The sequence below is a fragment of the Python bivittatus genome, unplaced genomic scaffold (genome assembly GCF_059951505.1).
Source record: "Python bivittatus isolate LINGU-HERP-01145 unplaced genomic scaffold, Pbiv_v1 ctg000610_np1212, whole genome shotgun sequence".
NCBI lineage: Eukaryota > Metazoa > Chordata > Lepidosauria > Squamata > Pythonidae > Python > Python bivittatus.
The window spans coordinates 43,207,767-43,234,447 of NW_028277088.1; the positions used below are offsets into that span (position 1 = coordinate 43,207,767).

Genomic DNA, 26,681 nt, shown 5'->3' on the forward strand with positions numbered 1-26,681 from the left:
GATGATCTTATCTGCGGTTATCTGCTTAGCTGTAGTAAAAACCTCAAATCCTTAGCAACTAGGTCTGTGTGTGTGGATGCCTGCAACCTGAAACAGAACACCAACACGTCTAAAGGTGGACTGGTCAGGAAAGGCTGATTAAGAAGATTGTCTTCTATGGAAGGAACTGATTATTTCCAACATCTGAATATATTATAATAAGGCCAATCAGAGCCTTTTTAGAACTGAGCAGCATTTCAATGGCAGTCAGGCCTTGGAAGTCTACTCCAAAGTAACTCTAAGTACTTGTAACTCTAAATACAGTGAAATCTAATTTTAAGGCTCATCTATTTAGTGGATTTTAGCTTATGGATAGGCCTCCAAATTAATGACAAGTTCATTGCATTTGAAGTTGTCTGGATGAGGCACTCAAATTTATATTAATTTTACTTCACTTCACAATTTATAATAATTTTACATCATTATGCAAATTGCATGATGTCTGTCAATTATGTCTATTGCTGATACAAACTGATGTAAATTAGGTAATTTACATCAGTTAAGTAATAACGTCTTTACACGAATGACATAAATTGCCATAAATTGCATAATTTTCCATTTAAAGTTACTCGGTAATAGATAATTTCTCTTCCCAATGGTCCAGTAATTTGAGGGTTACCGGACTTAATCCTGGATAAGTATGACTATTTCTCTTTTTATTGTTAGATGAATATCCTACGTTCCTACAAGTTTTAAGGCAGCATAATACTCATCTCAGTATAAGTCAGAGAAAGGTTATGAGTGTACTGTCGCTGCATTGACATAGCTACCCAGAATAGGGGATCACTAGCTTTTTCATTTTTTTGCTCAGGAGTTCACAATTTGTTCCTTTAGGTGGACTATTTCATTGGTATCAAAAGCTTTTCCAAAACATCATATAAAATAGGGGATCTACCCTGCAACTGTGGGTACAATGATGTCTATAAAGCTGCTTCCAAATGGGGTCTGCATCTCAACAAAACTAAATGTTTTTTAGAAAAAAATAAATTCCAAAGATTGCCAAAATGCTGTGCTGTCACCAAATCTTGTGGGATTTCAGTGTCCCACAAGTGTCATTTCTATCATTAAAAAGAAATACAACATTTTAAATTATCATCTGCAATAACCTTGTGAATCAACAATTGCTGGGGACCTTTGACTGTCAGGCACATATTCAGCAATTTGTTAGATGTCACAGTCACTAATGTATGTATATTTCATTGGCACAATGATCGGAACCCAGTGGGAAGAAAAGAGAGTGTACAGTCTGCAATATCAATTTCTTAAAAACAGTTTGCAAGCAAAAACTCTGTGGCACTTCAAATGTAGCCTTAGGAATAATGTTCGGTTTCATAATTGGCACTCCAGTTCTGCTTGCAAATCATTACAATGGAACAAACTTCCTGCATGGAAAGTGCATGCTAAGTAAATCCAAACTATAAGCAGATATTATATGTAATGGACATTCTCTCTATGGTACCAGTTATGCAACTGATGGTAGAAGCTTGATTTTATTGAACATTTCATGGTGCATGCTGCTCAAGGCGTGATTTCCATGAAATAAACTACCTTCTTCATCTGTATAGCAGTTCCTAATAGGAATTGGCTGTAACTAGATGTTGTAATATAAAACTACAAAATATCTTATCAGCTCTAACTTGGGACAATCATCTATCATGCTCAAAGCCCTTCCTGTGCTCACATGATCACCATTTGCAACCTCCTGCCAGCTTCCCCGTTGACTTTGCTTGTCAGAAACCAGCAGTGAAGGTCACAAATGGTGATCACATGACTGCAGGACACTGTGACCATCGTCATTGCAAGCCAGTTGCCAAGTACCCAAACCAAATGACTGTGGGGATGCTGCAACAGCCACAACTATGAAGAATGGTTGTGAGTTCCCTCATTCGGCGTTGTTGTAACTTCAAACAGTCACTCAATGAGTGGTCGCTGAACAAGAACTACCTGTATTTCAAATCATTTGGAATGCACAGGATGTCCATACCTTGTCTACAGAATACTGTACCTAAAGAAAAAGTGAAGAATTCTGAGCAACTCTCAAAGATTAACTGTCCTATCTGCACAGAAGATCCAAGTCTTATTACATATCCCTTGACTTTCTTACAGGGATCACTCAGACATACAAGAATCAGGGTTTCAACTGTGATGCCACAATTGGCCTCTTGCCTGTTTTAAGCCCCACCCTCATGGAGACTGTTGGAAAAGAGACTAAATAGAAAGAAGCTCATCCCCAACAATGGAGAACATTCTGGAAGTCCCTCAAAACTTGGTTATGTCATCAGGCCTGGGGGACCCAAGGGACCAGTGAGGTACTGAGGTGTCTCCATTGTTGTTGACATCTGCTACCCTCTCTTAGCCTTCAATCACAATCTTTAAATTTTCTGGATTGTAAATTTTTTAATATATATATATTACTGTTTTATAGTTTTATTGTACACCGTCCAGAATCACTCTTTTGTGAGATGGGCGGCCATATTAATTTGGTGAATGAATGAATGAATGAATGAATGAATGAATGAATGAATGAGAAGCAGAAATACATTTAGACTCCATCTAACTGATCATTGATGACACCCTTTTGCTGCCACCCATTTCTGTGGGTGAAAAACAAAATCCTGCTTTCAATGGGCATTGATGGCCTTACGCAGATGGTCTAACATTTGTTGTTGACTGATATAAACCCTCCTTCTGCACATAGATTAAGCATCATACCTACTGGCTTTTAGTTAGTGAATACAAAACAGTGTATGCATAATTATACTTTTTCCAAAGTTACATACACAGAGTTTTTCCCAAATATGCCCATGATGGGAAATACAGGAAGTCTGAAAAGGATGTATGCCCCAAAGGCCTGCCCATTGTCCAACTTTAGATAAGCTCAAAATATGATCACTTATGCCCTTAATATTGCCAGGTTTGCTTTAGGTTTTAATATGCTGTGTCAGCTCAGAGAATTGTGGCTTAAGCAAATCACGACTTAGTATGAAACCATGGCTTCCAAATCATTACACATCCATACTCTTAGTAAGTTTCCCTCTTTCCTCTCAGTTTCCTTATGCATTTGTGTGCACACAAATGAGAACATATTGTAATATTTACAGTAATATACCCAATCTCTTACTAGCTTTGTGAATGCTGAATTTAACATTCAGGTAAGACTCTATGTAACCAGTTTTGGGCTACTTGTGACTGTTGTTTCAGTACTATGCAACTAATTGCCACAATGTTCAGTTTTCAATGGTACATTTTGTCCTCTTGTCTTCTCTCCATGATCATGCTACAGATCAATGATTTTTATCATTATTCTGGGCCATTGATTGCCACGCACATTCTTAAACTTTCTGTGGAATACTCAGTAATTCTTTGCTGCTGTTTAATGCTCATGTACCTATAATCTGTAACTTACAAGTAAAATTATAAAATCATTGTTTCCAAGAGCCTGTTATAACTTAAGACCTTTCAAGTATAAGCTATAAACTATACATAGCTGATAATTTTTGTCAATGTAAGGCATCATAAATTTTGAGCAAGATTAATCTTTTAAGAATCAGCTAAGTAGGGTATAATAGGATAAAGTAACCTATAATAGAAAGTATGATTCCACCCACCCCTGATTTACCTGGTGGGTCTCATTATGCTTAGCAGCAATAGGCAGCAATAAGCAGAAACTTGTGTGTTAATTGTGGGATGCTAATGGGATGTCGAACCACTACTGCTACACTTGAAGGAGGTTTATCATAGTCCAACTCTCTTGGGAAGAATGAGTTGGGGCTGGGAAATACAGAAGCTTTGGACCATAAAAGCCAAGAATATTCTAGAAGACCATTTTTGTTGCCTGCCATGATGGCTTCCAACCTACTAATTTGTATTTTAATTGTTGTGAATGTACACTACCTTTGGGGTGGGGAGTGGAGTTGAAGCTGAGTCCATTGCCATATACATTTGGGTCATTGGGTTGGATCCATGCATCGTTTTTGTAAACAAGAGATGACTTTCTCATGTGCTGAGCATAGGCTGGGCTCATAACTGCATTCATCTATAATGTGATGTGTTTAGTTTAAGCTTAGAGAGTTATATGAATCCAGCCAAAAATAATTTATTGAATTGATTATGTGCCATCAAGCAACCACATAAATTTTATCCAGAAGGAAGTTTATTGAATACATCATTATTAATGACACATATGGTAATATGATAAATAATTTGTTATTATGTTCTACTAGTACTTCCTACTGAGTGAATAGATTTAGGAAAAATATGGGCACAAACTAGAGGCAGCATCAAAAGTGAAATCATTCTGCCCCATTATAATTCTTGCCTTTTCTTCATACGTAACTAAATGAGAAAAAGAAAGAAATCAGAAGACTATAGTCAAATTAGATTTCAATATGAAATATACAATGGGAGTCTACACTCCTTTGTTTCTTCTTTATAAAGCAAAGGCAATTTCATTTCACACTTGAGGGAAGCCCCCTGGAGGGCCAGTTGGTCTATAAGGAGAATGATTTGGGATAAGTAATCCAGAGGCTTCTGGCTTCATGAAATCTACTTCCAGAGCATAAAAGCCTAGAAGGCCCATTTGTTGCTGTCAAACATGAAGGGTTCCCATATTAATCATTGTTATAGTATGCAGCTTCTGTAAACTAATCTTAATGTCATGATTAGAGTAGAGGCACTGACATGGCCATATGGCACATGGGGTTGGATTCATGCAGTTGAAATGTGAGCAAGAAATTATCATCATATGCCCTTAGTGCTGGGTTCACACATTCCACTAATCCATAATGGGGCTTGTTTGATATAGGTGTAGAGATTACATGAGCCCAGCCATTTATTCAGTGCACCATGATTTAGTGAGACATAAGGTAGGGTGATGCAAGAACCTCCCTATTTGCCCCTGCTTCCTACTGAATGGACAGATCCAGACACCAGCGACAGGCATTTTCAGAAATAAGGTCATCGTATCCCATTGTACTTTTCACTTTTCCTTGTACATAACTTAATAGGAAAAGGAAGAGATGAGAAAAGTTAGATTTCAAGATGAAATATCCAGTGGAGTCTCCACCCCTTCAGTTGCTCTTTATAAAGCATAGCTCTTTCCTTGCCCGCTGTTTTTCCCAAAAAGCTTTTTCATGCTGCTGTCAGTCTGGACACATCCATGATGAATCTGGTGCCCAGCTTCCATAGTTTGGACTTCTCCTCCCTTAGCCTCTTCTTCGGTCTGCTCCTCCACTGTGCAGTAGGAAGGGACCTTAAATTTGTCATGGTAGTAAGTACAAGGTTTCTTTTCATTGCTGACAGTATCCTTTACAATTTAGCTGCACTTCTCTTTCTAGGAATAACCTAACCTTTAGATTTTGATTGCCCTGTAAAGACGTGTTTGACTGTTCCTGTTTTATGTTTGTCAATACCAGGAAGCAACAGCCAAATAATGTAGAAATGATATTTAGAAAGAGGTGGCAGAAATTGAGGAAGAAATTTCCAAAAAGAAAAGAAAACCTGCTTTTTAATAATCTGACGTCTGAATACCTTACCCCAGTCCACCAATCACTTGTCTAAAGAACATAACTGAATTCTAGAATTTTGATTTGATTGACTTCAAAGAAAAAAAAATCATAAAACTGACAATAGTAATAGTATTCAAAACCATAGTAATAACAATAAAAGTTCAACAACTATATATAAATAAGTGTTGAAAACCAAAGCCAGGCATTGCTCTAGTTCTTCATGCTGTCTTTAAAACCTTGTTTCATTTGTTTCTTTGTTTAATATTAATATTTGTAAGCCACTTACTTGAATGTTTCTAGGCTCTTGTGGTGAAGGAATGCAAGCATCATTAACATATAAAAGAGACTACAAGTGAAATCTCAGCCTTGGAAAAATACAAAGTGTAACACCGCCTTGATTCTGCATGTTATAAGAGGAGACAGAAGGAAAGCCTTTCAGCACTCTGTTATTATATTTTACAACAATGAAGTAGAATTATAATAGTCCTTGCAGTGTTTATTTCCTGATCTGGTCTACCTTGAAGGGTTGACAGTACCTTACATTGAAATGTCCATGAAATCCAAATATTAAAAGCATTAATTCTTAAAACCTTAGTTGTTCTGTGAAATGACAGGAATTGGGAGAGGGCAGCATATTCCACAAGGAAAGGGCAACCATAGGGAAACCAATTTTAATGCTCCTCCTGCTTTAAGGGGGAACCCGGAGCATCCTCTCACATCAGACCCACATAGTTGGGAAGAACAAAGGAGCAAAAAAGACTTTAGTAAGGTATCTTTAATGCTAGACTGTAACTGTAAGAAGAATTTCAACCCTCCTTTATAATGAGCTCATTAAAATGTGGGTGCTTTGAATGATCTCACAATCCCTCACAATTGCAATGATACAATTGGCAGTATTAAAAGCATACCAGATATTTAAAGTAAGTGGGAAAGGTAAGGTCTTTATTTTCAAAAGTACATAAAAGTTAGTGCCAGATGAGACTCCTTAGGTTTTTCTCCAGCTGGCAGCAGCCACCTTCACAGAACAGTGACACCTGAGTAGTTCTTTCACATGTAAGCTAACTCAGTCCATATACAAACTGAAACAGTTCCTCAGCTTCTTTATGTTGTGGACCTTAAAGATTAGCCAGATTGGAGATTATGATGATTTGGTATACTACAAAAAGTAGGTAAGAGAAATTTGATATGTATTACATTTCAAACGGATATTCCTTTTCTTTATTCCTTCCATTTCCCCATACTAAATGGTTATTGTGGCCAACCAGAGTTTGTAAGTACATTATGCATCAGTATTACCCAGAATCTCTTCCAACTCAACTATGTGATTGTCAGGCTCAATTTTCACCAAATTCTTGGCCTTAAAACATGTCAAGCTACATCTCCAACAATCTCCATCCAAAACAGTCTTTCGCTAGGAATGTCGGAAGATATTATCCAACACATCTAAAGGTCAATGGTAAGGAAAGACTGATTAAGAAGATTGTCTTTTTTGAAAGGGCCTGATTGCTTCCATCATTTGAATATATTACAATAAGGTCAATCAGAGCCTTTTTAGAATTGAGCAGCATTTCCACGGCAGACAGGCAGACACATGAACCACAGTCCTGTTGAAGTCTTGATTGATTCATTATGTGCCATTAAGTCTTGGCGACTTTTAGCGACCACATATATAATTTTTTCCATGATGATATGTCCCTAACCTATCACTACTGTAATTGAGCCCAACCTCATCCTCTTCTTCTCTTTCTCAGAATTACAGGCTTCTCCAGAGAGTTAGGTCTTCACATAATGTCTCCAAAATATGGAAATTTTAGCCTGGTCATTTGTGCCTCAAGTGAGAACTTGGATTGAGTTATTCAATGATCTATCGGTTTGTTTTCTTGGCTGTCCACTATATCCTCAGGAGTCTTCTCTAATATGGAAGTTCAAAAGCATCAATACTGTTCCTATCCTGCTTCTTCAAACTCCAACATTTACTTGTATAGAGAGTCGTAGGAAATACCGTTGCTTCCACTATTCTGATCTTTGAAGCTACAGACACAACACAGCATTTGAAAATCTTTTCCAATGCCTCCATGGCTACTAGCAAATATCTTTGCTAGTCTCCAAAGTTAAATGTTGTTTAAAAAAAAAATTCAAAACATGGCCAATATGCTATGCTATCACCAAATTTTGTGCGCTTTCAGTGCCCTTCCCTGAAATCTCAGTAATATTGTGAGGTTTCTGTCATATAAAAAAATGACTTTGTGGACCAAAAACTGTTGGAGACCTTTGACTGTCATACACATATCCAGTAATTTGTTGGATTGTGCCACAGCCACTTTATGCTAATGTATGTATATTTCACTGGCACAATGCTGTTTCTGGATCGAGCTGATGGATGTAACTATCCAAATCTAATCAAACAATAATCAAAGAGATTCTGAAATATTTGATCATACCTAGCTGGAGGAAACCATTTTCTTATTCATTTCCAGTATTTCACCCACATTACTTTAGAGAGCGGCTGGAAAGGACTACACCTTCCTGATTCAGAAATGCTGTTGTGATTCCTGGTATTTAATTTTGACAAATTGCTTTGTGCTAAACTCTAGTTCCTCTGAAAGCTAATATTGTCTCCAAACAATTTTACCAGATTTTCCGGCATGGTGACAGATCTCCTGTTTCAACTTTCCCCACAAATACAGTCAATGAAGATGTTTGGCCACAGGGATATGGACAACTCACGAAGGTTTGAGAGATACTCTTAAAACATGTTCATTAACTGAAATGTAGTATGAAAGTATTATAATTCCATTTTCCATGGCTTCCTTTGTCCAAGGCTATGGTCCAATATTCAATATTCAAATATGATTTACAGGAATATCTCATCCAGACTTCACAGCACAACTTTTTTAGGATTCAATAAATCTTTTCATTCAGTGGCAGGCAAACATTAACATCCTATTTCAAGATATTTAACTACATTTCATTTTTTTGCTACCACAGATTGGAATACAGCAGCAATACGAGCTTGGGAAGTACTTAAAAGCTAGATATAAGAACTTCTTAAGCCCTTCATACAAGCAAAAAGAGGTAAGATGGGAAATAACAAACTTCTTTATTTCTATTTATATTCAGTAATAACATTGTAATCAACATGAAGTGAGGGCCAACTAGCTCATTTTAGGAGACCTACCACCCTCTGTGGACCTACCACAATTACAAAGCCGAAATAGGGAATATTTGATAGATGGAGAGTTCTAAATTTGTTTCGAATTGTGGTTCCCATGACATGCAGACACCTTCCCTGTGACAGGTTTTTTTTCTCATTGTTTGTCACTGCTTTCCTATCCAATGGTAATTATTGCCAGGGCCGGAAAGAGCAAAGAAGGCCAATGGAACCCTCTACAACAATTCTTTTTCTTATTCTTTTTCTGTATCTTTCTCCTCATCCCTCCATTTCATTTCAGGAAACATTAGAAAGCTTTCTTGAAATTTCCTAGCATTCTATGAGAGAGAGAGAGAGAGAGAGAGAGAGAGAGAGAGAGAGAAAAGAATAAAAAGAGAGAGAGGGAGAGGAAGAGGAAGAGAGAGAATTGTGATTTCATCACTCCCTACTCTCAAAAGCTTCAATTTCCATTGCTTGTGATAAAGAATGTGTGGGAGTCAGACATTCAAGCTTTCACTTGAGGTTATCAATCATGTAAAACACTTAATATAAAGATAGCCAGAACTAAGATTTCTGGTTAGATTGCACAGGTGAGACTCAGCCATGTCATTTTGATGATATTTCAAGGTATTTCTTCAATCAAAATTTATCACCCAAGCTTTTTACTGGGATTCATGTCATTCCCAACAATGGCCATGTTCACATATCACATATATTAAACAAGGAGATTATATGCAAATGCGTAACTTGATTTTAAAAAGCATGGTTCTGATGATGTGGAACTCAGCCTACGTGTTCTTTAGTTGCAAAGAAGACTAAAATCATGTTAGGCAACTCTTCATTTTTCCTTTTCTAGATTTATGTCCGAAGTACAGATTACGATCGAACCATAATGAGTGCTCAAGCAAATCTGGCAGGTCTCTTTCCTCCTTCAGCCAGCGAGGCCTGGAACCGAGACATTCACTGGCAACCTATTCCAGTTCATACTGTGCCTCTTTCAGAGGAAAAGGCAAAGAAGCATGTTATATTTTAAGTTTCTGTGTGACTTTTAATAGTAGCCTGTATCCTGTGATGCAAAATAGGATATCACGGCAGAATATGTGGGTAACAATGGGTGCTGGGTTGTGCCATTTCAGATTGCAAGAAAGGTATAGATCAGTGTTTCTCAACCTCAACCACTTTAAGATGGGTGGAACTCAACTCCCATAATTCCCCAGCCAGCCAGGCTGGCTGGGGAATACTTGGAGTTGAAGTCCACCCATCTTAAAGTAACTGAGGTTGAGAAACACTGGTATAGATCCTTGAATATTTCTATCTCTAGAAAGTTAGAACTCCAAAAGGAAAGGCAATTATGGAATTGCCCATGGAACAGCCTTCCCTGGAGATTTGTACTGCCCCAACCCGGTTAGCCTTTTGGAAGGCTTTAAAAACTTAGCTTTTTCCTAAGCTAAGACTGGAGACCAGTCTGTGTTTAGTCTTCTTGATTAAAGAGTTTTTCCTGACATCTCTACTGTTATAATTTTTTTAAGATTAGTTTTTATGCATGGTTTAAGCTATTCATTTATATGGATTGCTACCCTCATTCTGCAATAGTTCAGTGACTTCAGAGGACTGAATTAGCTTTTGGCAAGGGAAGCTGGGGTCTGCATCCTAGCAATGGGTATGGTGGTCCCATTATGGACATGCAACTCCAATATGTTTTTCTAGAGAATTATTCATGCATGTTCACATACCATTTATGAAAATACATGCGTGCATTCACACAAATATATACACACACATGCAGTGGGCAGTAATGTTCTGATTCTGATCACAAATTTAGGGTAAGAGGATTACTTTTAAACAGAACTACCAGATCTAAAATAAAAATATTACAAGAAGCCCAATTGATTTCCCCATAAATAGAGGTACTGACCATTCTTAAACAAGGTTTCCTACAGCATAAGCATTTTTCAGATAATGGGATCAAAATAATGCATGCAAGTCCATTTTATCCATGTATATACCTAGCTGCATTGGGCACAAATACTAAAACCAATCCCCAAAATAACATGGATCCAAATATTTTTGCCAAGATTTCAGTGGCTTCATGTAATAACTCTCAAGAAGAAGGTAAATTCTGAAAATCCTTATTCCAGCCTATAAATGAAAGTAAAATAGCTGCCGAGAAACTGATTTCTTTTTATTTTGGATTATTAAATTTTGTGATGCCAACAGTCATAATATGTCTTCTGCCACAACTTTGAAATAGTATAAATTAGATGCAATGTAGACATCTTTATACCCCCAAGCAATGTGTAACATGGAAAGGAGATCTTATGCCTTTACTAATAGCAGAAATCCCAGTTAGGTTAGCTAGGTGGACTATGGATGGGAAGCTGATTATATGAAGAAGCCATTCTAGTTATTTAATATGATTTTTTCCATTTTTGTTGTAGTTGTTAATGTATCCTAATTTTCACTGCCCACATTTTAATGAATTATTACAACGGGTCAAAGGAGAAGCAACATTCCGGAAGACCCTCAAACAGTACATGGTAAGAAAGAGAAAGAAAAAATAACTATAATTGCACCGCCATGTCTCTTCTGTCGCCCTGAAAGGCATTTATATTATCAAAAAATATAAGCTTATGTTCATGTTACTGCTATTGTTGTTCCAAGATCTTTCCATTAGGTCTACTAGTAAAAGCTCCCCCAAAATAAGAAGTAAATGGATCACACAAAAGGAAAGCAAAAATGTGGTTTCTGCTGTGCAAAGTGAAGTTCTCCATTGGTTGCCTTTGCTGATAGAGAGATGTGGAGAAACTGAAATAGAAGAGTACTCAAAACCTTAATCCCAAGCACATCGTTGGAAAGTATAGATGGTGCACATAGTCAGAATGACTGCCATGCAATTCCAGTCATAGCTGAGAATCTGAGACTGTGAGAAAAGCTGCAAAGTGGTGGGAAAAGTGGTTATATTGCTTGTCTGCATTCAGACACAAATATGATCTTGTACGGATATATATGTCTTAGCGTGGAAGTCAAAATAAAAGGACTAAATCCAGACTTATGGCCTACAAGGCAAATTTAATTGATTAAGATCAACTGTGTGGGGAAAGAACTATTTTGCAAGTGGGGAGAAATGGCTAAAATATTTTCCTGGTTTATCATTTCTTGCCTGAAGATAAGACTTCCTGTTTATTTTTATCCGGAAATTGGGGAAAGTCATGATAGCTGTTTCATTTATTTGTGATAGTTTGGTAAAGTTTCCATGATGGGAGAGGTAGAAGTCAAAGCAGGATACAGCAGTTCAAGCAAGGAGATACCTAACATGTTTCCACTGGATTCTTTTTGTATTCAAAGTAGCCCCCAATACAGTTTTCTTTATTCAGAAAAGTCTACTTATTCACTGTTTGCCACCCCCTTTTCACTTTTAAACCATTGAATTGTTTGCAAAAAAATATGGAAGTTAAGTACCTCCATTCACAGTGCCACTGATTTTATCTAAGCCTTTGTTATCTGGAAGCATGACAGCTGAGGGACCATTTTTTTCTCTTATGTACTTCAATTATTTAATTCTTCAGCCAGCTCAAGAAAATCTTTTCCAGACTGAAGCATTTTGGCAATAGCTGCAAGGTATTTAATCTGAAGTGCAAACTATCATATCCTCCCTCTGGACAATTCCCTTCTGTTGTGTTCTCCCACCTATCTGTTGCAGGAAAGCAAATGAAAATTATTTTCCGTTCTGTGCGCAGATCTTACTGGATGTACACACTATTATATATTTATGCGTGTGTATGTGTGTATAAACATAAACAAATATACACAAATTAAGTTAAATTTATATAGACAAAGTTAAAGCATCAAAACGCACATATATGGAAGGACAAGAACCACCTTTAAGATGAAAATTCCTTTCTTGCCACCCCTCTACACCCTAATTTCTTCCATAGTGATGAGATAGGACAGTGGCTATGATTTTGCCTAGGTTAAAGGGGGTCACTGTTTGGGAATCCAACAGATTTTTTTTTAATTACTTTTTCTTCTTACAAAAAGAAAAGACTAGGATGTACCATTTCATCTTTTCTCCTCTCAACTGAGGTACAAGGGTTCCTCAAGTGACTGGTGGAATGATGAAATGGTACACCCCTGGACTTATCTGAAATAAGACTGTTCTATTCCAATACTGATGTTAAAGGAAAGCTCTAGAAGACTTTAGTGATCAGGCCAACTATTGATTCAGCTGAGGGAGCATCCTTCCTCTGTGAAATAGCCAATGAACTGCTGGAGTTAGCCTGTAAGGAAATAAAGTGCTCCAGTCAAAATGGACTGGAGCAGTCAAGGCAACATAAAAGTAAAACAGTACTTTTTTCACACCACAGAAGAAAAGTGATGTGGCTGGAGGTCATCTTCACAATCAGTAGGTGATGAATATAAGTGGAGGTGGCTTGTGAGCTGATTGACCTTGCCACCTGCCCACCCTCCCACGCCCGGTCATCTTGAATGTTCTTAGTATTTATGTGCAGGGTTTGTCATCTTTATTTGATTTTTAATGGATTAATTTATTTTAACTATTTATGGGGGATTTTTAATTGTTGATGAGGTTTCTGATTTTAGCTGTGAGCCACCCAGAGTTGCCCATTGGGGGGAGATGGGTGGCATACAAATTTAATAAGAAAGAAAGAAAGAAAGAAAGAAAGAAAGAAAGAAAGAAAGAAAGAAAGAAAAAAGAAAGGAAGGAAGGAAGGAAGGAAGGAAGGAAGGAAGGAAGGAAGGAAGGAAGGAAGGAAGGAAGGAAGGAAGGAAGGAAGGAAGGAAGGAAGGAAGGAAGGAAGGAAGGAGATGTCATCTGTTTCTGCCCTCAGATAACTACTGCTGTCCCATTCTGGCAAGAAGGTAACAGGGCATCACTCAAGTTTAATGCTAGGATGATAGATTACAAAATCTTAGAAATTAAATAAGAAAACCGCAGTCCTCAGTTATTAGGGAGTACTTTAGGATGGGGTCTTTGTGAACTGAATTTCTTTTCATGGATTGTCAGACTGTCAGCCTTTCAAGGTAGACCAGACTAGGAAACCAAAGTATGTAGGCCAATACTACTTTTACTGTAAAGATACACTTAACAGAATCTTGCAAGTCTGAATGCACTTCTCCCTTCTCTCCCTTTATCTTCATGAGTACTAGGGAGGGTTTTGCCTGAGATGTTTTTTCAGGTTATATTTCTGCCCTGGACTCAGCCCTCTTCTACCTGACTGTTGTCTTGTAGCTCTTCCTCCTGTCCCTCTAGGCCAGTGTTTCTCAACCTTGGCAACTTTCAGATGTGTGGGCTTCAACTCCCAGAATTCCCCAGCCAGCCTTGCCAAGGTTGAGAAACACTGCTCTAGGCCATTCCCTCTGCCCTTTACATGGCCTGAGGGTTTGCTTAAGAGGTAAGCCTGTAATGTCCATCTGTTCCTCATTTGCTACACTTTGGTCAACTCCCTTTCCCAGATTCCAGGAGTCCCTTTACAGAATCCTGTACAGAATGCGAGTTTTAAAAAAGGCAAAATAAATAACATGTCAGCCAGGGCACAAAGATGATTTGTCCCATGAATATACAGTATGTTTGTATATATAGGTGATCAAGCATTGTAGTTTTATCTTTCAGCCACTGCTACAAAAACTTGCAGTCTTCCTGGGATATGACCTGAAGGAATTGATGAAGTTTGAAAATTACTTACTCTGGAATGCATATGATACTTTAAGAGTTCAGGTACTTTTAATACATTGTGGTGCTATCTCCATCGTTTGTGGACTGTGACACATGATTCGAAACTCCATACAACCTATAGTAAGAGTTTAAGTGACCAAGTAATTGGTTAACTGCATTGTGAGTAAAAAGAATACAAAATGAAGGGGTGTCTCCTTAAATAAAAATGAATTCCATCTGCCTGAAGCTCTAGTCCCCCCTGACAGACCAGCAGTTTCTTTCCAGGTACAAAATCCTTCAGTTTGGAACCAGGATATTTAAAAGACCATTTTCTCACCTCAATTTGTTTACTCATTGTAATCTTTATTATTTCAATTGTATTATACATTCAATCCGTTCTGAGAAAAAATGAATACAGAATTTATCAGGTTACGTTAATAAGTTGTATGGAAAAGACTTTCTGCCTTTCTTTTTCGTTGGCACATCTGGACATCTGAGGAACTGTCACTCTCAGAAAATGCCTGTTTTGGGGATCTGGATAATCACCAAGTCAGGCACATGAATCTGACCCTCCAAGCCAAGCCATAGTTTTGTCCCATAAGAGAACAAAATATATAGTTCCAAGAAAGGAACTAGACAAATCCCCACATAAAAATACTTAACCTTGCACATCTTCTGTGGACCCCGGAATTGCCTAGCACTTTCTTACAAAATAATCCCAAAACTTGGATAATTGCTGGATCTTAGGAGGTATTGGAAGTCTCATCGCAAGATCTTTTTCAAGCGTCATGAAATCTCATGAGATCTTCCATACGACATTTCGTGAGATTTTAGCTACTTAAAATTCAGGGGGAAATGGATCTTTGTGCAATCTCTGAAAAGTTGAGGGGACTCTATGGGAATGGATTGATAGATTCAGAGGGTCGGTCCCATTTTTATCTGACAAAAGGGACACAGCTAGGGAAAACTACTGTCATCTTCTTGAAATATTTATATGTGCAGAGTCAAGCTACTCCTAGGCATCAAAAAACTTACCTCTATCTCACAAAAACTAAATGCAGGCAGAAACAAATAAACAGACCCCCTCCATTTCACACAGGGAAAATGTGTATGTACCTTAGTAAAGCCTTAGTAAAGTGACTATCGGTTCACTTTTGCTCCCCGTAACATGAATAATGGCAATCAGCTGGGCTCTTGGCATGTCTAGCTGTCTTTTGTCTTCCTTTATTACTCTAGCAAATTTATAATCATCCTTTACCAACATGGGCTGATACAAAAACCATGAATCAAATGAAATCTATGCTGGAATATTTGGTAATTGCCGCATTTGGGGGAGAATTAAGAAACGAGAAATCAAGACTACAAGGAGGCAAGTTTTTTTTTTTCCCCAGATTTATTTGTCTGACCTGATTTTCAGGTTCATGAAAATATAAAATGTATATCATAGTGGCAGGCTTGACATATGGACATATGAAAAACTCTTGTGCATACAATTTTTCCAATTTTCTGCACATTTCAGAGATCACCTTTCACTTAGGCCAGTCTTGTCCAAACTTGGCCACTTTAAGATGAGTGGACTTCAACTCCCAGAATTCCCCAGCCAGCGCTGGCTGGGGAATTCTGGGAGTTGAAGTCCACTCATCTTAAAGTGGCCAAGTTTGGACAACACTGACTTAGGCACTTGTACACAGAGGACTCTATTTAGCTTGGAATGTTTGGCCCAACAAATTGGCAATCCACCTGCATTGTCTGGACTTAAGCAGTGTTTCTTTGTTGCTTTGGTAACAGATCTTCCCTCTCTCCATTAATGTCGTCCTTTTTACTCTCTATAAGAGCCTTGTTTTACCCTTTTCATCATCCTAGCTATTGTAGAAGGGGTAGGACAGGACAAAAGAAAAGTGTTTTAACCAGAGCAGGAACAGACAATCATAGCATGCCTATCAAGTTGCTGCCCGCTATTCTATCTAAATCCCTCATTCCCTACCATGTCTGTACTTCAGGGCACATTTATTTTTAGCATACTGTAGTTTGATACAATTTTAAAAATGCGGAAAAATGTCAGTAAAGTTTTCCCACCAAAGGGTTCTTTGCTCTTATGGCAATTTTTTTAGATAATGCTATTTCATGCATTTTTAAATACCATTGATCCAAAGAAACATACATTTTAATTTTCCATTTAATTTTTTTATTTGCTGTGGAAAATCTGGAAGCTAAAAAAGTAGAAATTCTTAGCTTGCATGAATTTATGAGTCTTGAAAAAATGAAGAGTACAGCTTCGTTACAGTTATTTTCCAAATTTTTCAAAAACTCATCCAAAATGCTTAATTAAATCAAAAACCCATTTTACGCAGTCATCAACACATTTTACACAGTCTAGAATGATATTAATATAATGTTATTTTTATAGGGTTCTAATATCATTCATAAATTATTCTAATAATTTTATACCACAGAGAGTTGCAAGCTCACTGAATTCCTATCCCAAGTCCTCTTTCCATATTTTTCTAAACTTCTGTTTTCAAATGTTCTATTTTCAATTTCAACAGCACTCACATTCTTTTTAATCTCCATGAAGGTATCCTTGTGAAAGATATTCTGGGAAAAATGATCAACTCCACTGAGTCTCACAAAGGAAGAAAAATGATAATGTATTCAGCAGTAAGTATTAACATTTATACAGCCCAAGTGTTATGTAGCTTACAGAATCTTGCCATGACACAGCCATGCATTCGTATTGTTATTAAGATAATAATATGATATGATATTAATGGTCTGCAGCATAGTTCTTGTCAGTTGCTTGGAAAATTGGCATGATCTCTAACTTCTTGGCCACCAAGTGGGAAAGAGTTTATAAGACATGCACAGAATATCCAGATTTAATGTGCATAAGACCGAGTAACAGTTTTTTAAGAAATGTGAGAATAACAAGGTAGAAATACATTGCAACGGTATGTCACAGATTTCCACATTAGCAATCTATAGCATCATCCGGCCATTATTGTAGCAATATAAAGTATGCCTACATTAATTATAAGCCACCATAAGGATGAGTGGAAGAATCTATAAATTGCCAGTGGGAATATGCTTATTAACTGCAGGGAAATAAGATTCACTAGAACCAAAGGATCTCACCTTTAATTGCTGAAAATTTCTCTCTTTCAGCTACTTCCTCAGATAATCTTCTAAGGTAGTTCTCTTTGCAGTTAAGGTGGAATACTCTGTAGTACATGCATTTACATAGGAGTCAGGTCTATTGAACTATGTGAGATTTACTTCTATTAAGACATGCAAAGGATTTCCCAATCAATCTCTGACAGGGATGGACCTTCTTTGGGTGGGTAAGGCTTCCCTGAATAGTTTTGGGAAGGCTGGGGGCCACTATATGGATGTGGCCCCGTCACACAAGTGAATAGCACTGGGTTTGGGAGGATATTTTGGAAAGTTTTCTTTTTCTTCCCTCACTCGTATGACTATGTTAGCGCTTACTCAACCGTTTTTATGTTTCCCGCCTCAAAATGACAAAGGGCTGTTGCTGCTATATTATAAATATGTGGGCTGCAAAATATTTGTTCTAAGTTGAACCTGAAACAACTGTGCCACAGAAAGGAGACTGAGGAACAATGGGGTACCTATTACAGTCATGACACTGACTGTAATAGGGAACTTCTCTAATTGCCTCCTTGGAATTAAGAAGTTTGAGATATTAAATATGCCATAATTACACAATGCAATGTTTACCATATTTTACTTTCTGTTTTAGCATGATATGACCATAGTTGCCCTCCAAATAGCACTTGGTGTTTTCAACCAGATATTACCTCCTTATGCCGCCTCCCATATTTTTGAGCTATATCAAGAAAACAGTGGGCAAGTATTAATTCGTAGATATGATAAATAATCATGATTTATATATTCATCTTCTCAAAGTGCATTGAATTCAATTTACAAAAGCATGTCCATTTGGAACACAGAAAGAAACTTGTGGTTTACATTTTATATGTCCTCTATTGTCTGTTTGGCTTCCCACTTCCGTCTTCAGGCCTATGCTGTTTCATTGCGTGAAAAAGGGTACTTACGTTGCAAACCAAATAGTATTCTAGTAATACTATTCCAAACCAAGTACTAGATTCTAGTAACAGTATTATTATTCTATAATGAGATACTGACCTGCCTTTCCTCTTCTTTGGGATGATACATATTCAGACATTATACCATTGAGATGTATTATCAGAATGACACGGCTATTGAACCCCATCCGGTCATTTTGCCAGAATGTTCAAAGGCTTGTCCATTGAAGCAGTTCAAAAACCTGGTTGCTCCTATTTTGCCAGAAAAGGAATGTAAGAACAAGAGGTAAGATAATATCATGTTGCCATCTATCTACCTGAGATTTTAACAAGGTGCTGGAATCAAAATTAACATGAAATTACTCACATTGCCAGATCCCTTTAATGTAACCCTGAACTTGCTATTTCTGTTTGGGAAGTTAGGCTGTAAACTTTAGGAATTCAACACCTCATTTCATCTTGTCCTGTTCTGAAGTACTAAAAGCCCACTGGCCTTTTTGTACTCCCAAACTACCCTACTGCTGAATGTAGGTTTTGGAACATGTTGGAAAGGACTCTGCTCTATCCTCTAGTTAATTGGTTTGGGGAAAGGACAATACAGTGTTTGTTGGATTTGTAGAATCAGTTGAGTGTATGAGATTATGGAAAAAACTAATTCTCTTTCACATTTCTAGAAATCTAACTAATACCATACATATTTTCTGGAAAATATATTCCAATGTCCTTAATGGACTTAATCCCATATTGGTATGCCTCAATCAGTACCTCACACATCTCATCATCAGCCAGCCACTCACATACATGCATTGGCTATTAGTCACAATGGCTAACAATTGCCTTCAGTATCAGAGGCAGTATGTCTCAAATTCAGTGGGTCCTAAAAGTCTTAGTGCAGTTTTAAGAGCTTTAAACTGCACTTTTAGGATGTGCTGTATATGTTACTGGGGATCAAAAGCATGAAAGGAGTGTATTTAGTGTCTGATTAGTTTACCCACATTTCCCAAATATGTATTTATAAATATTGACAAGATTGTTAGCTTTCCGACATGTTGTTCTCATTTCTCACCATTTTCCAGGAAGAAGTCAGAGTAATGGGAAACAAAATAATCAACATCTGGAATGGAAGGTCAAAAATGACCAGAACAGTGAAGATGCTTCCATATGATTCCCGTAATCAAATCATATTTCTTATGAATTTTTCTAACTAAAAATAAAAAAATAAAGGGAAAACTGAACATGTTTCAGCTCAGAAATTCATCTTGCAGCCTTCTTGGGAAAAATAAAAGCTTAAGACTCTTATCCCCTGAAATTTTGCAGTTAAATAATTTTCATCAGAATTCCATTCTCCATGAAACATGTGACCCCATATTCTCCAGATACCATTTTTATTTCTCCAATGATTAGTTTACATCTTGGATACCCCAAAACTATCAGGGAGGATTTCTGTGCAGCACACAAGGATCCCTGAGAACTCCTGATATTTGCAAGACATGCTGGAACAATTAACTTAACTACATTGGAAGTAACACTTTTGAGAATAACCACATTGATTGATTGATTGATTAATTGATTGATTGATTGATTGATTGATTCATTCATTCATTCATTCATTCATTCATTCATTTATTCATTCCCTATATTTGTTAATCACCCCAATCTTATGACTGTGGATATTATATTATCAGAGATATCAAAAATAAAACAATTGTTAAGAAGAAATAAAACAAACATACATATATAGGGGACACACAGGCACCAATCAGCTGGAGCCAAAAGTTTATTGGAAATGGAAGGCTTGCATAATCTTCCTGATTACAAGAAAGGAGGATGCCATCCAAGCTTCCAAGGGTAACATATTCTATAATACAGGGGCCACCACAAAGAATGCCTGCCACCTCATCAAATGCCAATGAACTTTAGACAGACCAGAGGCTCTAGCCAGCCTTCCCAAGATCTTTGAAGTAGAGTCAACTGTGGCAAGGTAGTGTCTGATGTAATGTGGTACGGTGTCACATACGGCTTTATAAGTAATAACTGGTAATTTGAAATGAGCTCAGAAGCAACCTCAGGGCTGGGGTTTCTATGCAATGATAGGGTTGTCCTGTGAGCAGTCTGGATTAATGGGTGCTTCTGGATCATCTCCAAAAGCTGCTCCATATAGAGGACATGTAGTGATCAGAGCATGAGTTATTGTCACCCCAGCATCCTGGATGAGGTAGCACCACAGCTGGCACAACAGTAAAAGCTGGCCAAAGGCCCCTCTGGCCACAGCTTCCACCTGCTGTTTAAGGAGGAACTGTGAGCCCTGAAGGAAGTCCAAGGCTTGGACCAAATCCTCTGGTAGGAGCATAACCCTGTCAAGACTTACTACTGCAACTATTGTTACTGGTTCACAGCAAAGTTTATTAAGAAAATGCAACACAGTCTTTAAATTATTTAATATAAACTTAATTAATATGGGGTTATTGGAGTATGCAGCAAAGACATTTTATTTATGCTTATGTTTTATTTATCTATTTTAGTATATTTTCATATTTACAGTACAGTAACCTGTCTTATTATATTTACAATTTGACTCAAAGTCAATCAATTGTTGTCCCCCTTCCAGGAATTCATTTGAGATTTAATTAATTTAAATAATAATAATAATAATAATAATTATTATTATTATTATTATTTATTTAATATATATATATGCCGCCCGACTCCCAATGGCTTTTATAAATTTGAATTTAGACTCCATATTTGTACTAAATTTCAGCAGCTATAGCTATTCTCATGACCATTCACTGAAATATATTTGGATGAAAAGTATAATTAATCAATGAACATGTGCAGCAGAAAAAAAAGTCCAATTTAAATTTGCTCTTTGATTATTGGATAATAATTAGTCAAGTGTTTTGGAAGATCCACTAGAGGGAGTAAAACATTAATGGGAAAATTAAAGGATTTTGGTATGTTTGCAGGTTTTAAGATTAATAATCAGACAAAGATGAAGGTGTTAACAAAAAATATGAAATTAGAAGATCAAATAGAACTGATGGGAAAAAAACTGGTTTTAAGATTGACAAAAAAGTAGAAGATTTGGGTATTACTATGACAAATATGAATTGCATGTTATTTCAAAATAATTATGTTAAGACATGGAATGAAATTAAGAAGGACATGTTAAGATGGGAGAAATTAAAATTGTCACAGTTGGGGAGAATCACTGTGATAAAAATGAATGATTTGCCAAGAATTATATTTTTGTTTCAGACAATACCTGTTCTGATAACTCATGTACCATTTAAACAATGGCAAAAAGATATATCTAAATTTAAATGGCAAAGGAAAACACCACAAGTTAAATATAATGTGTTACAAGATGCAAAGGAAAGAGGAGGACTGGGTTTACTGGATTTGAAATTGTATTGCTTGCTGTTTGGTCTGGATGAAAGAACAGATATTGCTGAGAAACAAGAGACTTTTAGAGCTAGAAATTCATGCCCTGAGGTTTGGATGGCATGGATATTTATGGTACATTAATATGTTAAAATGAATGTGGATTTCAAAAATCATTTTATTAGACATGCCTTATTGAGAATATAGAATAGGTATAAATCCAGGTTGTGCCTGAAAACACCTTTATGGATCTCAGCTCAAAAGCATATCATAGAAGAGAAACAGCAGACAAACAGCAGACAAATGGTTACACACCGGGAACTATTGGAAAACTATCAAGGGGAATTTAAAATTAAATCAAGACAGCAATTAATAGCAAAAGGATATAGTTGCCAATTATTTTCCCATTTACAGTTACTAGAAAGATTCAAAATGGACACAAAGACTTATGGACGGAGCAAAGTAAGACAGAATTTAAAGTACAATTGTGCACTGATGATGAACATGTAATTGCTAAAAGGTATAAACTTTTGTTGAAAATTGAAACAGAGGATGAACAGGTCAAAGTGGACTAAGAATTTTGGTTATAATATACAAATGGATCAATGGGAAAATATGTGTTTAAAAGAGTTGAAATGTACATTGTGTTATGATCTCAAAGAGAATTTTTATAAAGTGATGTATCATTGATATATGACACCAGAGAAATTATCTAGAATGTATAAAGATACTTCAAAGGCATGTTGGAAATGTGAACAACATGAAGAGACATTTTATCATGCTTGGTAGACATGTAAAAAAGCTAAAAATAATTGTATTCAAATACATACTTTGATACAGAGAATTTTAAAGATTAATGTTCAGTTGAAGCCAGAACCTTTAGGACTAATGGATACACAGTGAGAAAAAAACCATGGAAAATTATTTCAGTATATGATTACTGTGGCAAGATTATTATATGCACACGGATGGAAAGAGTCAACACTATCCATTATGGAGGAATGGTCAATGAAATTGACAGATCTTGCTGAGATGGATAAACTAACTTTTTTGATTACAGAAAAGATACTATCTACATTTAGACAGGCGGAGCTAAGATGGCAACGGAGCAACAGCTTCTCTGCTGAGCTTCTTGTGATATTTTATTTGTTCTATCCATGTTTATAAACAGCCTAGCTACACATCTTAATTTTATCTAGCTTTATTTCATAAACACATTCTCTGCAAGAGATATTCTATAAACACAAAAGTGGATTCTTTAAAAACAGCCTTTGAAACTTTTGTGCAAATTTATGCAGATAAGCTAACAGCTTTTACAGTAACTCAAAACACTGCACCAAGTCTGATCTATTTATGGACAACCAAAGGAAACAAAATTGCTCAGAAGAACAAATTAAGATTAGAATGGACAACCAAATACAGGCAGAGCTTACAGCCTCACTTTCCACCAAAGAGATAAATCCAAACAAGTATAATGCACACTTCAAATAAGTCAAGTTGCTCTAAGGATTACACTCAACAGAGTTAACATCGGATGCTGGTCTACCAGAAGAGCTATCATTCTATCACTTAGCTCATTTCTTCAATGCCAATGCTAGATCTAAGTGCTGTCTGGCATTTCTTCAATGCCAATGCCATACATGAATTCTATTGTCTTTTAACCGTTCCACCATCCTCTGCATGGATCAAAATGAAATCTTTTCTTTCCAATTTTCAACTATACCTACTGCATGTTTTCTGAGATGGAAAAAAGACTGCGTTCTTTGGTTTAACATCTCAAGCAGAAACTCCTCTGCCTCATGCCATGGGCAGCGTGCCAAATGAGAAAAACCACAGCAACCTTTAGCGTCCTTGACAAGACACTGCTCAAATAATCATCCTGAGATGATACAAGAAAAAAATGGCAGTGATTAAGCTCTAGAAATAGGATTAATTAACTCTTTTGAAGCCTTACCAAACTGCAGACATGAAGAAATACTGAGACGATTGGATGAATTGAAACAAACACTGCTGCTAACCCAAGCAGCAGCCAAATCTTTAACTCATTTCATATCTGCTGCTGAGCTGAGCAGCAGCCATCCTTTAATTGACTTGATATCCTCTCATCTGACAGCGACTCCACAGAAAATCATTATAAACTCTCTGAATTCTGCAATCAAAAAACTCCACCAAAGAAGGAAAATAAGCTATACCCCAGCAAGCCCACATGTCCTTCTATTCTAAAACAGCCCAAATTGTTCCATTTCAGATAATCACAATTTGTTTCATTCTGTATTATCTGAGGGCCTAGATCAGAAACGAGGACAAAAGGAAGTTGCTCTATCAAGAGTATAGCCTAACCAAGATCTCCAGCTTGCAAATCCAGCCACACACAGAGACAGCAAACTAATTGGTAGTCCAAAGTTGGGCCTGCTAATGATTCCCACTCTGATGAGAACATCACCACAACATCATCAGTATGTCTTCTTGCACCTAGACAAGAACATGACGCTTCAAATGCCACCAACTGACTCACTCCTAAGGCTCCAGGTTACATAAAACCCATTTCTTGGAATATTGCTGGCTGGCACAATAAATTGGTGGATACCTGTTTTGAACAGTACCTTTCAGAATTTAACATCATTTTATTATAGGAGACGTGGTGCCTGGATATTTCTTTTCTTTTCTTGCCAGGATTTTGCTCATATAATATTCCTGCCACTAAATTATGCTGAAAATCCATATATCATGATTTCATTTTTGTCTGTCTCCTGCAAAAAGTCCAAAAGGGGCTCTGATACCTTACTTTCAATTGGCTTTCATTGATAAAGATATAATTTAAGTACTTAGGTGTATTGCTTGGTTAATTAGACTCCCTAGTTAGCTTATAGCATTTTTTTCCATTTTTTTTTCAATTATGTTTTGCTTTTAGGTAGTTTAATATAAAGCTTTCTTTTTAAATTTTTCTTTCTTTTCACCATATTGCTAGCTAGCCATATTGATTAGCCAAATAAAAAATAGGTTAGGTTTCTTTTTTTTTAAAGCTATATAGTTCTTTTATATAATAGTAATATAGATAAAACTAAACAGTAATATAACTATATAAGAAGCATTTAAGTTTTTTAAGAAATGTTAATTGCAATCTTTCTAACAAAATTAAAAACACTCTAACCTCAACCTTAATAACAGAATAGGGATTATATTATAGTTCATATAATCTAGAATGTCCCAGAATGTCTTCACCTGGTCTACAGAATACCTAAAGAAAACGTGAAGAATTTTGAGCAGCTCTTCAAAGAGTAACCATCATAGCCAACCAACCACATAGAAAAGTCTTAATACATGTCTCTTGAATTTCTTACAGGGGACACATGGACAAAGGAGTGGGGGTTTCAGCTGTGACATTGCAACTACCCTCTTGCCTGTTTAAAGTCCACTCTCGTGGAGATTGTTGAAAAAAGAGAACTAAATAGAAAAAAGCATCTGACTGATTATTAAGAGCATCCTTACTGCTATACATTTTCTTGTGTGAAAAATAAAAGCCTGCTTTGATAGGCACTGATGCCTTACACAGATGGTCTAACATTGTTGATGGGTTCCCTACAAACCCTCATTCTGTATATTAAGCATCATACTTACATTGTGAGTATATAATATTTTTTCAAAACTACGTGCATAAAGTCCTTCCCAAATTTGTCCATAATAGGAAATACAGAACAGTCTAAAAAAAAAAAAGAAACTATATCTCAGAATAATGAAGACGACTTACCAATAGTTGCTAGTCATATTGACTGAGTACTAACCTCAGAATCAAAGACACCAGGCCTATAAATTAGCATGACACACTTGAGGACTTCTTAATCTCATAGTGTTGGTCATCCTGAGAAATAGGATGCTGGGCTAAGGTGTACTTTTGATCTGATTCAGCAGATCTCTTCTATAATCTCACACTGACCCTGGAAGACACATGCCCAAAAGATCTACCCATTGTTCGATCTCAGGTTGGAACAAAAGTTTATCACCTTATGCCCTTAACATTGCCTTCTTCAGTTAATGTGCAGTTTCAGCCCAGAGAACTGTGGCTTAAGCAAACTATTGCTTAGTGTGAAACCATGGCCTCCAAGTCATCACATACTCTTAGTTTGCTTTTTAGTTTTTCTCAAGTTCCTTATGAACTTGGGTGAACACAAATGAGAATATAGCATAATGCTTATAGTAATATAACTAACCACTGATTAGCATTGTGAATGCAGTGTTCACCATTCAGGTAGGATTTGTGTAACCAATTTTGGGCTATTTGTGTAATTGTTGCAGTAATATGCAACAAATTGCTAGAATGTTCACTTTTCAATGAATGTAGATAATAGTACATTTTGTCCTCTTGTTCTCTCTCAATCCTCATGCTGCAGATGAATGATTTTCATAATCATTCTGGAGCACTGATTATTATGCACATTCTTAAACTTTCTGTGGAATACTCTGTAATTCTTTGCTGCTGTTTAATGGTTCTCCATTCTCTTGTAGCCCCACCTATAATCCTGTAATTTACAAGCAGTAATTTAAAATAACTTCTCCAGAAACCTATCATAAGATAGAACCTTGGAAAATAAACTTGCCTGGAATTAAGATCTATAATCAGAAGAGCCACGTTAGTCTCTTGTAGCAAAAATTCAGAAGTCTGGTAGCACCTTTTCTGAACTACACATTAAGGCATAAACTATCATGAACCGCAGCTCCTTTATTCAGATGCATAGAGTGGCTAGCCCAGTGTTTTTCAAACTTGGCAACTTTAAGATGTGTGGACTTCAACTCCCAGAATTCCCCAGCCAGCATGCTTCTTAAAGTTACCAAGTTTGAAAAACACTGGGCTAGAATGATGTAGG

At 36.7% G+C, this 26,681-nt stretch overlaps 1 protein-coding gene across 1 annotated transcript; it reads left to right on the forward strand.

Moving 5' to 3' along the window:
- Window positions 1-5,200: 5,200 nt before the first annotated feature.
- On the forward strand, window positions 5,201-25,253 carry LOC103049542 (prostatic acid phosphatase-like). The gene is made up of 10 exons (XM_088150569.1): window positions 5,201-5,308; window positions 8,182-8,277; window positions 8,535-8,621; window positions 9,554-9,706; window positions 11,136-11,234; window positions 14,297-14,431; window positions 15,605-15,682; window positions 18,129-18,235; window positions 18,572-18,721; window positions 25,163-25,253. The coding sequence occupies exons 1-10, from the start codon at window positions 5,201-5,203 to the stop codon at window positions 25,251-25,253; spliced, it is 1,104 nt and encodes a 367-aa protein (XP_088006695.1).
- The last annotated feature ends 1,428 nt before the right edge of the window (window positions 25,254-26,681 follow it).